The sequence below is a fragment of the Labrus bergylta genome, chromosome 18 (assembly GCF_963930695.1).
Source record: "Labrus bergylta chromosome 18, fLabBer1.1, whole genome shotgun sequence".
Classification (NCBI taxonomy): Eukaryota; Metazoa; Chordata; class Actinopteri; order Labriformes; family Labridae; genus Labrus; species Labrus bergylta.
The window spans coordinates 24,015,470-24,028,679 of NC_089212.1; the positions used below are offsets into that span (position 1 = coordinate 24,015,470).

A 13,210-nucleotide genomic window follows, 5' to 3' on the forward strand; every position below is an offset into this window, starting at 1 on the left:
GAAACATACTTTTGTTTGGTTGAAGACATTGTCACTCTCTCTGCATATCTAACACAGAATGTCCCTGTCCAACTTCATCATGTGAGAGAGCATGTGATGTGACCATCAAAGTCATACTGCAGACGAGTTGCAGCAGTCAAATGTAATTCACTGAAAGCATTTTGACATCATGACAAAGTTTGAAATGTACTCACTTACACACATACAAACATCATGAATAGTTACTTAAGCAGAGTCCTTGAGCAAATATCAGGATGTACCTGGACTCTGTAGCTGGTCTGAAGTGGCATATTTAGACTCCCTACCTCTGCCACTTTGCCCGACCCCTCGTTTTCCAGTAGCACTTTAACCCTTGGAACAGAGCTGCAAGGGGATGGAGCTTTACAGTACAGCATACTGTCTCATAACTGATTATATAATCAGTTCTACTTGTTTGTTTCACATGAACTTGCTCCTCCATACATCAGAAATCTCCTTTTCATGACGCAGATGGGCTAGTGGTTAGGTCCTGCCCCATGTACAGAGGCTATCCTTCTCCAAGCGGGAGGCCCAGGCAGGTTCAAGTCCAGCCTGGGGCTCCTTTCCTGCATTTCATACCCAAGCAACAACTTCTGGTGTTGAAAAATTAAGCCAATGCTTAAGTTAAAAAATCCTGCAGTGCGTTGTTAAGTGTCTACATGAGGCTGCCTGCAGAAACACCAGAGGTCACATACACACCCCTTTCTCGAAAGCCAATAGCAGAAATTAACATGTTTACAGCCTGGTTCAAAAAAAGGAAATAGGTCTGATTAGCTCATCTCGATCGGCACACACTGTACAGGGGATGAAGTTTATAATTACTCATGTTTTGATTTCATGAGGGATAAAAGTTTTTCACAAAAGGCGCGTAGCTGGTGCGATGAAACAGTGTCAGGAGGCTTAGAACCCGTCTCAGCTCCAGCTCTCAGCCAGTCCTGGTTGACTGAAAGTTAAGCTGGATGGTTTTTCCAGCATGGTGACTGCCGCCGATGAGCCTCCAAACTGTCAATGAGGCCAGATACACGCCTATCTATGGATAACATGCATTTTGACCAATATCAGTTTTCCTACCCGGCTGTAAATGTGTGAATTCCTGCTGTAAAAACTGCTTTTTTGAATGGCGTGCGTATGTGACTTCTGAGGCTCTTGGAGCCAGCCTCAAGTGGACACCCGATGATCTGCAGGATTCACAGGATTGGCTCCACTTTTCAATCCCGGAGGTTGTCGCTTCAAAATCCAGAAGTCAATGCAGGTTTTCTGATGTAAAGCTGTAAAAAAGAAAAACACCCCTACATGGAAAAAGATTAAAGCACACCACACAATCAATAGTTGCACCTTTTATTATAAAAAATATTTACAAAGATGCTACAATGTTTTTCCTTAATATAAAAAAATGCATACATTTTACAACGGTAATTAGTCTTTGAAGTTCTAGCTCCCATTCAGACCAGAGTGACATCCTTCAGGAGTGTTGTGGTAAGGTATTCAGCGTGTCGTAATACTGTATTTTTGTCAATACATTTTGTTTGCCTGAGTTAATCTCTTCATCACCATGATAAGGAACAATTTTGAAAAATGCATTTGATTTTCCACATCTTTAGGAGAAAGGCAACTGTTTGCATAAAGGAATTAAAGGACATTGGAGTCGTATACAATCATTTTGAAACACGTATGACAGAGCTGCATAGTGATTTGAATAGTAACCCGGATATTATTATTACTAATAATAAAAAAAAAATGTGAGGAATAAATAGGTACTGCATTCAAAACGGAGGGCAAAATTTGGAGATGTAATTTCATCGGGCCTTGTGTTTGATTTGATGAATCAAAATGGCATGTCTGTACCTAGATATAATAAATACAATAAATAAAACAATAAATTAGGTTGGGTTAACACACAGAATTCTTCATTTGTAGTTCGAACAAATGAGAGAAAGAAATATGGCTTCTTGATGCAGTTATCACCCCGTGGTTTCACCAAATGCTTTAGAAAAAAGCTGTTATTGTCATTAGATCTGTATGAAAAGCAGGGCAGGGAAATTACTCCGATTTGTCCGCTAAATACTGTGAAACTTACCAGAGAGGGATAAATCTAAAACCAACGTGTGGTCGGTGGTTGTCAGTAATTTCACTGCCCTGCATAAAGCTTTTGAGAAATGAAAGAACAGCGCCTAGAAAGTGTGACGATGCCAGCCCTGACACCTGTTACAGTCGACTATTTATACCAAACCATGGGAAGACACTGTCTCGAGTCTGGCTACATTAAAATCTTAAAAACCGCTTGGGAGGGACAAAAATTAATAATAATATCAAATGATACTTGCAAAATCCCCCAGCTGTATAATGCAAAAAATATATTTCTATATACACATACGTACATATACATATATTCCATTCATAATTGCTCAAATCTTTAGGAAAATATGCATTGATTCATAGATTTGGATTTACAATTTGTTCTGGTTTCTGATGCGTGTAGTGTGATGAATTGTTCCTCAGTCCATGTAATAATAAATAGAAATGGACAAAATGGCAGCGAATACGTCCAGAAGGAGCTAGTATGACAGAATGTATGACAGACGTAAACATGGAAAGTACGTAAATAAGAATGCATCATGGTATAGGTAATTATCTTTGCCCTCTCACTGATATTGTCAGGTTTGGGATTTCAACCACAAAGTGGGAAATTAACTGCTTTGCCTGCAAGCCAGGAAGGCTCACCAATCCCAAAATTCATTGATTCCATCCTCAGAACTTTAACAGCCAATTATTTTAAAAGATGAAGGTCCGGACAGCAGCTGCCGACTTGCCTAAGCGGCCGTTAGAGCAGACTAACTATACCCCTAACTGCCAATCCCAAAATCTACTCGGCGTGCTGATAATTTCCCACCTTGTCCCAAAACCTTCAACAATCTCCGTGTGCAACAATACCACAAACAGAACATGCACGTGTACTGTGCATAGTCTGGAAAGAGTCTGAGGGATCAGTACAGGCCAGAGGAATGTTTTGAGTTTCAGGATCCCACTATGATCTCCATGATGTGGTCCAGTTCATTCAGGTCTGACCTGCAGCTCGTGCTGGAGCTCAGGGCTGTTGGCCCGTGAGAGGAAAGGCTCTCCAGCAGATCGTAAGGGCCCATCTTTGGGGCCGTCTGCATGCCTGTCAGCACCGTATCGAGGTCATAATAGGAGGGGTCCACGTCTGAAAAAAGTTCTTCGAGGGCAGGGTCAGGGGGCGGCGCTGGGTGCTTGATCTCGAAAGTCCCAAAAACCTGCTCCCCTGTCCTGGAGTCTGCACTCAGGTGGTCCCGGTCTGCCTCCTCTCCTTCAGACACACACTCCTCGCTGTCCTCCTCCTCGTCCTCCTCGCAGTCACCATCGTCCTCTTCGTCCTCCCAGCAGGGTCCCATGCCGAAGGGTCCTGCCAGGTAAGAAGCGGAGGACAGCTGCGGAGAAACTGGCGACAAAGTGGACATGGTTACCTCTGTCTCCCCTTCTCCATCCATCACCACCTCCTCAGTGTGGTAGCCCTCTTCCAGACCGACCACTGAGAAGGGCTTCGGACTTTGGCTGGCCTGAGCTGCTGGGTCTGTCTGCCGGCACAGCACCTCTGTGGCCACCAGGCGGTCTGCAGGACATTGGGCGGCTGCCAGGGCCTGGGTCATTATCTGCCAGGTGCCATCCTGGGTCATCTCCTCCTGGATCTGCCGCACCGTGTTAGCGATGAGCACCGAGCGGCACAGGTTCGGCTCCACCAGCATGTGGCAGAGCTGCAACTTGATCAGCGACATGTCAAGAAGAGACTGCCTCTGCAGGCTGTAGGACGACGACAGCGTCCGAGCCACTGCAGATGAAGCTGCAGGGACCTGGTCACCGCCATTGACTGGCTCCTCCCCGGAATCTGAGAACTTGCGCTTGGTGCCCTTCGGGAACATGTTGTCTCTCTGTGGTGGCGGCGAGGAGAAAGAAAGACAGTTAGACGTCTGAAAGCACCACTTAAATTTGACAATAACTAATTAATCACACAGACAAACACACATGATGCCTACTGTTCTGGATTCCACTAGCTAAGATAGTGAAAGAGTAAGTGTCATGTAATTAATGATGTGTACGTGATGTAATGAAGCTATGTGGTGTAGTATGTGTGTATGGACATCTGTAGTTAAGGCTAAGTTCTGCTCAACAGCAGCTGTGACTGTAACTATTAGCTCTACAGGTTTAACGTCTTCATGAACTACAGTAAACAGTGAATTGTTTGTTGTAGTTTTTTCTTAAAGTTTGCTATACCTTTCCTGTTGAGAGGCACAGGCAATAGCAATGCAGCTTGGTCCGGGCTGCAACGCTTCAAGTACTTTTGTACGAGCGACAAGCAGCTTTTGTTCAGCACCATTTCTGCCCATTTTAGGCCAGTCTGAAGCAAGACTCCTGCTGGGCGGAACAACCACACTTTTAACAGACCACTGAGCCACCGAAAATAGCATGGTTACCAACTAAAAGCCGACGCTGTATCAAAGTAAGCACAGACTAGAGAGACCTTTGTCAGGAAACAAAAAAGAAAAACAGCACTCAAGTTACATGATCAGTGCACTCGTATTCTTCCCCACTGCAACCTGTGATCAAGAAAATATCCTAATCAATAAAGGGTGCGTTTAAGGGGTAAACGTGAGAACAAGAGTATAGAAAATGACAGCATTTACAATATTCACAATACAAAATATACCACCATGAACCACTAATATTTACAAGGGAGGTCAGGTTTCCAGTTCTACACACGACACGCTTCAAAAACTAGTAGAACAAGATTTTCACTTTCTGTTCACTGAGAGAAGGGAGGGGGGGGGGAGAAAGGTAAAGTCAACTTCCTCATTACACACCGAGTGGAACACACAGATGTCTTACAGGAACAAAACAACACTCCTGCCAACATTAAAGTCCCTCTGACTTCCCCAAAATAGATGGGATACACATAAATAGGAGGCTGAGCACTGAACAGCAGCCTGTGGCATTTAATTTTCCATCAGACAGAAAAATAGTCTGCAGTGTCTGGCTGTGTCTCCTCTCTGTTAAAACCTGGGGCAGGGTGTTTGGGTGAATAATTCCACCTGCTTTCAATCTGTATTTGGGGCCCCTTTTTTTTTTGAATCACAAAAAGTAAAACCAGGAGTACAGTGTAAAGGGACCGGTATATGTTGGGACAGTAAAAGCAGGATTGAGGTGTACAAAAATAATTTACACAGCAAGGAGTCGTTAACATCTTTCTTGTTAGTTACAATTCATTTCAGCATCTTGAAAACAGAACTTCTTTCCTTTAAGTTGTCACCGCCATCGTCCCAGGCAAAACTTAAGCCCTATAATCGATGCAAATTACATTCAATTAACACATATTGAACTTGGGGGTGTTGTGTAAGATGTTACAGCCAAAATCTTGGATGACAAAAACACTAAATAATTCAGCAATTTACATTCAATCAACATGTAAGCAAACATTCAATCAATAAATTGACTGATGACTAATTAGCAATTGATTGCCAGGCTTCCTTTACATCACCTTTTAAAAAGAGGGAGGTACTGTGCTTCGTCACACCAATGAAAACCTGACATCAAATCAAAGAGAATGATTAGATTACAACTACTACCAATACCTGATTGATCAGATCAGCATCGTGTCTTTAGAGGTTGTAACCCATACAAAAAAAAGAGGATCTAATGTACACTGAATGGCCGAGGAGGCTTTGGGTCTTTGTGGCTTGGATACAGAAAGAAACATTTCCAAACAGTGGACAGGGTCGGAAAAAAAGTCATTTATGAAGGTGCCTGGAGATCTAAAATACAAGACAGTGAGAAAACAATCATAGACATATGTTGTCTTCTTGTGTAGTGCATGTTTGCTGGCCCCTGTTAAACAAGAGACACTAGAGAGAGCTAGCTCCTTAAAGGAAAAACGACAACAGTGTGTAAAAAATAAAAATAGAAAATTAGATATAGCAAGGAAGACCTACAACCTGAGAGAAAGCACACTGCAGTGAATTCAATTAAACAGTTTGTACATGACAGTTTTGGTCTGAGAAATCTAAAGTTTTGATCACCTTATTGTTCAGCATTTTAGAGTTAAATCTGAAGTGTCTGAATGAAGTGGCTTGTATCTTGATATGTCTGATTTTGCAACTAAAGCAGACAAAATATGAAGCATTGTGTTGTATTGTAAGCAATTTACAAATACATATGGCATGTGTTTTTCTTAATTAAATTGGTTTACAATCATTCTTTCAAGACATTTACAGACATTTCCTGCAAGCTTTTAAATAAAAACTGATTCTACACAATAGCATTAACTCATAATAACACCAAACCTAATTCATTTACACCAAGAACAACAGAGTAAAGATAATACTTTGAGAACATCATCTTCAATTTGCATTGTTAAGGTGCAATTCTACAACTGCTCCCAACATTGAATTTGCTAATAGCGTTATAGATTAGTATTGATTTTAAGACATTTGGTCTGCTTTCGATGCTGAATTGAAGTGACAGGAGTATATTTGCCAATGTGACAAAAACGTTATTGCATGACGGCTACATAATTAATCGCAAAATAATCAAAATCGCATGTGAGTGCAATATCAAAATTGCTGGACGCTGAAATAATTTGATAAAGGTAAAAATGTGTCATGAAACAGCATTATGACCCCTACAAATTTTCTCCAGGTGTAAAAATCATGTTTGCTTGGTGCAGACTAGGGCTGGGCGATATGGTCCAAAACTCATGTCTTGATATTGATGAGCTGAATGGCGATACTCGAAATGTATTTTAATAACAGTGAAAACACATGAAAAAAATAAACTACCTGTTTATGAATTTAAAAAGTAATATTATAAAATAAAAATGTTCCGTGAATACAATAAAAGAGAGAGAGAGGAGGAGCAGGGTGAAGAGGGACAGACAGTCAGCCATCATCAGTGAGATGACAAAAAGGTGACCTGGCACCTCTGTAACATTATTTTAATGCAACATAAACTATAACCATATTAACGATATTGTCTTACTCTATATGTTGTTTGAAAATATATCGATATATCTTAAAAACTCGATATATTACCCAGCCCTAGTGCAGACCCCAACAAATCACAACATCAGGATTTTAATAGTTTATAGGGATGCAAAATGTGATTATAAAACATAACAATCGCAATATCTGACAAAAACGTTATTGCATGAGGGCTGCATAATTAATCGCAAAATAATCAAAATCGCAACATGCGAGTGCAATATCAAAAATACTGGACGCTGCAATTATTTGATAAAGATAGAAATGTGTCATGAAACAGCATTATGACCCCTGAAAACTTTCTCCAGGTGTAAAAAAACAAACAAACATGTTTGCTTGGTGTCGACCCCAACAAACGTCACAACATCAGGATTTTAATAGTTTATAGGGATGCAAAATGTCATCATGAAACACATAACAATCGCAATATCTGACAAAAATAATGGCAATATGAGTTTTTGACCACATCGTGCAGCCCTGGTCTGTGATCAGGTCTAATAGTATTTGATTTAGTCATGCAATTTGACAAGATTTAACAAGAAAAGGCTGACACATATGATGATCAAAAACTTGTCTGGTGGGTTCCAGGAAATGAGTAATCAAGTGCAATAAACGACGTGTGTTTAATGGGAGGTTATTTACCAATGTGGAAATCAAAAGTAGGCCACATAGAGCTGCGTTAGAGAAACATCAGAACCAAAGTGAGCTTGTTGTTTTTGTTTTATGCTAGGAGCCAGAAGCCAAACAAAATGCAGCCTCGCTTTACGTCAATGGCTCCTAACATGACCCATCCCCCACACCTCTCTGAAAACCAGCACTTCCACAGCCCGTCTCACTAAATTAACAAATAACCGAACAGCACGGCGGCGTTATGTTCCCCTGTCCCCTTGTAAAAAAAACACACTTTTCTCACTATTATCCGTGATAAAAAAAAAAAAGGTCGGTTTGGCAGCTCCAGAGAGCGTGTGGAGCCTCTCCGCCGTCACTGCCGCATGCTTTGTCTTTACAGCATCAGAAACTACCGAGCGACAATGAGGCCATTTTGCGCTAGTAGCTAACAGCTAGCCGGCTAGCTATGCTACTAGCTTTAACGCTTTCTGAGCTAACGGCGCTAACGTGTTCGGTGAAACGGACAAAACCGACACCACGGTGGATGTTTAAAACGCCCGGAACACATCTAACCTCAGCTATCTTTTTGCCTTGTTCGTGTTATTGATTTAAAAAAAACAATGTGAATGCTAGGTAGCGTGAAGCTAATCAGCCCAAAGCGCCCACCCACACATCCTCCGCGGTCCTTCCTCCTTTTCTAGCCAAAAACAAGAGTTTTCTCCGCGGCCGAGCTGTTTTAACTTCCTTAAAAAACAAAACACAACAACACACGGTCACAAGTGTACCGGGTTAAAAACGACGTATCACCGGGGGTGGCTGTGTGGAGCCGTACTCACCTCGTGTTTGTGTTATTTTATTCCCGTCTCGGTCATAGGATCGACGGCAGGGAAAGCGGAGATCAGGTTCAGATGAGATCATTCATGCCACGGCTTCAAAAACTGAACTACCTCTGTCCTGCTGCTGCTGCTGCTGCTGCTGCGGAGCGGACGGCAGGAGGGAAGGAAGGGAGGGGGAGGGGAGCCGACAAAAGCCAGCCATATGCCTGGGATTCCTCTCTTAATCATTTCTCTTTCTCTCCTCTTAATGCTTTAATATGACAAACAAGTTAAAGCCAGGGGTTTGGCATTCAACAGAAAGGAACAAGAAGGGGAGTTTATTAATGAGGATATTGCTTCTGCAATTACACTTCTTCTTTTGTAATCAGAATAATCAGAATAACTTTATTTTTTATAGCGCCTTTAAAATAGAATAGAATGACTTTATTGATCCCAAACTGGGAAATTGTAGCGTTAGCAGATTATCCAAACACACAATATGAGTAAAAAACACAATTTTAGCAAATCTAAACGCAATATAATATTAAATACAAAGTAAATCAATTTTAAAAATTTTAAATTAAAAAAAATTTGTATTGTTGTAAATTTCCCCATTGTGGGATAAATAAAGGATTATCTTATCTTATCTTAAGCACTAAAAATATCAAAACTAAGAATGTGAATATATACAACCAGGATTTAATTTAGCATTACTAGTCTTAAATATGAAAGATTAAATGTAAATGTGCAAGAACAGAGTTGTAAATGGACAGTATTGACATAAGTTAAAGTGCATGAGTGCAGAAACGAGTAGACAGACAAATGAAGTGAACATGAGTGCAGGGATAATTTGTAAATTTAACATGTGCAGAACAGATTACAGTAAGGTGAGACAGATATTAACATGATGACAGTTCTCTGCTCGCATGAGGTGAGCTGTTGTACAGAGTTATGGCCTTCGGTAAGAAAGATTTCTTGTATCTGTCCTTGTGACAGCAGAGTTGTATCAGTCTGTTAAACAGATGTTTACAAATGCAAAGGCATGTCTCAGGATAATAACACACTAAACGTCATCAGTCAGACCGAACAGAGAGCAGCCTACAAAAATAAAACGAGTGTAATAATGATAACTGTTTTATTTATATAGCGCATTTAAAACACTCAGGTTTACAATTGTGTGCAAGGGGCGGCTGTGCATGGCTCTGTTGGTAGAGTCGTCGTCTCGGGTTCAATCCCCAGCTCCTGCAGCAACATGTCTGAAGTGACCAGAGGCAAATAACAACATCGACTGCTGTTCTAATCAGCATCAAAACCATCCTAAATATCGTTATTATCAAACAAAACCATCATCATTGTTATCGTCATCATCTTTAGGTGCGTAGGTGTTCATGAAAGAGAGCTGGGTCTTTACCTTTTTCTTAAAGGTGCAAAGGGACTCCGCGGATCGAATGGAGTTTGGTAATTCGTTCCACCACCGGGGGGCGCCAGAGGAGGAGAGTCTAGCTAGAGACTGGGATCTTTTTGTGAATGTTAGATCAGACGCCTTTCATTGGCAAAGAGCGTAGCTGGCAGTTAAAAGTCAACACGATACACAAACAGGATATACAGTATAAAATGTACATATACACACCTACACATTAAAAACATAAATAACTATGATCATTTAACAAGAGGCGTCTGGACCAATGTCTCCGTAACTGGGACTGCTAACATAATGAACAGTACTGTATCTGATGTTGGCCAAGATGATTTGATTCTCAGAGGTGTTAAGTCGGTTTCTTAATGCAGCTTGGAGAGTATTAATGATGTAGATAAAAACATCTCACTTGTATCGCTCCTTCAAGGTCTCTTCAGTAATATTCTCAAAGCGTCAATATAAGCTGCCTGTCACTGCATACTCGCTTTCTTTTCTGTGTGCAGTTTGGAAAGGTGTACAATACTCTACGGTACTCAAAAGACCAAGACTGGTTTGGACATCATTTTTACTCGGTCTTGTCTCTGTCTCAGACTGGGCAGACTTGGGATTTAAAATCAAGACCACCACTGAAAGGATATTTTCTCACTTCATTACTTTGATTAGAAGGAAAATACCTCTTTCTAAAAGAAGAAATCACTTCAATTAATTTGTAGTTTGATTTTTATCCCCCGGTGTTACGGTCTAAATGAGTCACACGCCCGCTGCACACAAGATGATGATTTTTCAGTGATATTATTGTCTTGGTCTTGTCTCAGTCTCGCCCTGCCTTGGTCTTTATGGTTTTGACTCAGTCTCGATCCCTAAATGTCTTGAGCCCCGTTTCCACCAAGCAATCCGGTTCAGTTTGGTTCGGTATGGTACCCATTTATTGGCGTTTCCACAGTCAAAAGTTGGGAATGGCACCAAACTAAGGGATCCGTACCGTCCTACTTTTTTGGTACCTTTCTGTTAGGGTGCCAAGGGTACACTCTGGTCTCGAGTATGTCTTGGTCTCGGTTTGTGTGGACTTGACTACAACACTACAACACGCTTCAAACAAAGACATCTTCACAGCATCTGAAAACACACTGCTGGACCCAAATTGTGGAATTCTCTACCTCACAACCTCCGTCTCTCACCCACTATTGGTGTTTTTAAGACTCACCTTAAAACACATTTCTACTCAATTGCCTTCAATTTCCAATAACCCGTCACGCTTAGTGAGGCAGAGCTCTGAAAGTTTTGTGTTACACTGGAGATAATTGTTACCTGTTCTTTCATTTTGATTGTTGTTGTTCTTGTCTGTTACTATCTTAAGCCTTTTTTTTCTGCGCTGCTCAGCACTTTGGATCAACTTAGTTGAGTTTATCAGCACCTTGTTTAAATCTTAAACCATATCGAACGTCCGAATGTCTTTCTTGAAATTAAGAAATTGAGAGCTGAGGATAAGCTCATACAAATGCATTGTTTAACAGAAGGCCTGTTTACAAAGAGCTGTGACTATCCGGGGCCCTGTGATGTGTTTCAGATGTCTTCGAGCTGTTGTGCTTGGAGGGATTTTCCCTCCAAACTGTCCAGATGGTTTCATTTAAGAGACTGAGTAGAGTCAAAATAAGTGTGATTTCACAATTTCTTAAATATTTAAAAAAGATAAGAAAAGATGGTCAAAAAATGCTCACAGATTTGTTTTAGCAGATATATCTAATGACCCTGCAGAGGTTTTTGGAAACTACTGAACAAAACTGAGGAACAGTAGTGAAGCTACAATGTTTATGTGTCAGTAAAGATGGCACATTTAGAGGCCACAGAGGCCAGTATTTCTGCAGAGTAAGCACTAATACTTTCCTTTTTGTACTTCAATTTGCTGGTAATACTTTGAATGTTGTAACATTATTGTATTGGTACTTTTGCATAAAGCATCTGAATACTACTCACACTGATGGCAATATCACTGTCAGTATCATGATGTCAATATCAGGGTGAAAATCCAATTCATAACAAATGTTATCTCAAGACTCTTCCCAAAAGGTACAATACCAAACTCTTTGTTATATCATCTACAAAGACCCAACATTAATCCATCATGAGCACTAAGCAACATTTAGAAAAGTTACAGTGAGGAATAAACGTGATTTAAGAGGCAGAAACCTCGAGCAGAACCAGACTCATTTTGTGATGGGCTTGGAAAGTGGGATAGAGGGAGATGCAGGAAGAAATATAGAGACAAAGCCTCAGATAGACTCTTAAAGAGACTGTAGATGCCTTAGATTTGATTAAAACAAGTTTTGGAATCACAGCGTAGAACAGGTACAACAATTACAACAAGTGTTTCTATGTTCATAAAGTCAGATAGAGACAAACAGAGCAACAACAACAGTGCATAAGATAGTTATAAGCAGTAACAAGTAAGTATGGCTCTAGACTGATCAGTCTAATATTAACAGGAGCAACTGTAATCAGGGGCGTCATGCAAGACACATTTGTGAAGGGGCTAAGGTGGGGATAAAGGAGTCCTTCTGGGGTGGAAAAAATGGGAATAATTATGCATCATTTATAATCCAAGAGATCAGGGGTATTATTTCTTGATCACTCTGACAGTCTAAGGAAACCTCAGTTAATTCAATTCAAAGAACTTTATTTGTCCCCAGGTTGCAATTCAAAGTTACATTTATGCAGAATCTTTCTCTGACTGCCTCTCGTATTTGCGCAGGGTGCTACTCTTTAACAAGTCATAACTTACTTTAGCTAGTGAGGCGGATTAAAAAACCTTCCAAATTAGGGATTATTCATATCTTTATGAGGTGAAAAATGATGTGTAACTTGTTACATTGAGGACTGATGTTCCAAAGCCGTTATACAGCCATACTCTGTTTCCTGTCAACATGTGTTTTAGACTTTTGGCTTAAACCATGAAGAGGGGGGGGGGGGGGGGGCACATTTTATTGGTTATGGTTTATGGTATTAGTATATAAGGTGACACCCCCCCCCCCCATGCACACATCCCCACACACACACACACACACACACACACTTGGAATGGGCTTCTGACTGTAATGATGATCAAACAGGGAGGACTGATTATGTTGATTACAGAAGTTGAAGTTGAGCAGCTCTAAGATTCACTTTAATTTTTACATCAGTGATAATAGATGTAAGGCTGATATTAACGGTTGTTGCTCTTAAATTTGATTTGTTCCTATACTGATAAGACGTTGCATAAAGTCAGAACGCGGTCTTGGCCTTTAACACCACAAATCAGCAGGTTC

At 40.7% G+C, this 13,210-nt stretch overlaps 1 protein-coding gene across 4 annotated transcripts; it reads right to left on the reverse strand.

Moving 5' to 3' along the window:
- Positions 1–1,342: 1,342 nt before the first annotated feature.
- Positions 1,343–8,690, reverse strand: cdca4 (cell division cycle associated 4). Of its 4 annotated transcripts, XM_020649673.3 has the most exons (3): positions 8,510–8,690; positions 4,306–4,443; positions 1,343–3,962 (listed from the first exon to the last, which is right to left on the reverse strand). In XM_020649673.3, exon 3 carries the CDS (start codon positions 3,951–3,953, stop codon positions 3,033–3,035), a length of 921 nt encoding a protein of 306 aa, XP_020505329.1. In that variant the 5' UTR covers positions 3,954–3,962; positions 4,306–4,443; positions 8,510–8,690; the 3' UTR covers positions 1,343–3,032. The 4 variants fall into 4 exon arrangements, with proteins under 4 accessions (XP_020505329.1, XP_020505328.1, XP_065822492.1 ...); XM_020649672.3 differs by lacking the exon at positions 4,306–4,443 and having other exon boundaries at positions 8,510–8,687; XM_065966420.1 differs by lacking the exons at positions 4,306–4,443; positions 8,510–8,690 and adding an exon at positions 5,567–5,589.
- Between the last annotated feature and the right edge of the window lie 4,520 nt (positions 8,691–13,210).

What these genes read in the sequence shown, in the direction of transcription:
- cdca4 (XM_020649673.3), bottom strand. Translation starts at nt 3,953, where the DNA reads ATGTTCCCGAAGGGCACCAAGCGCAAGTTCTCAGATTCCGGGGAGGAG.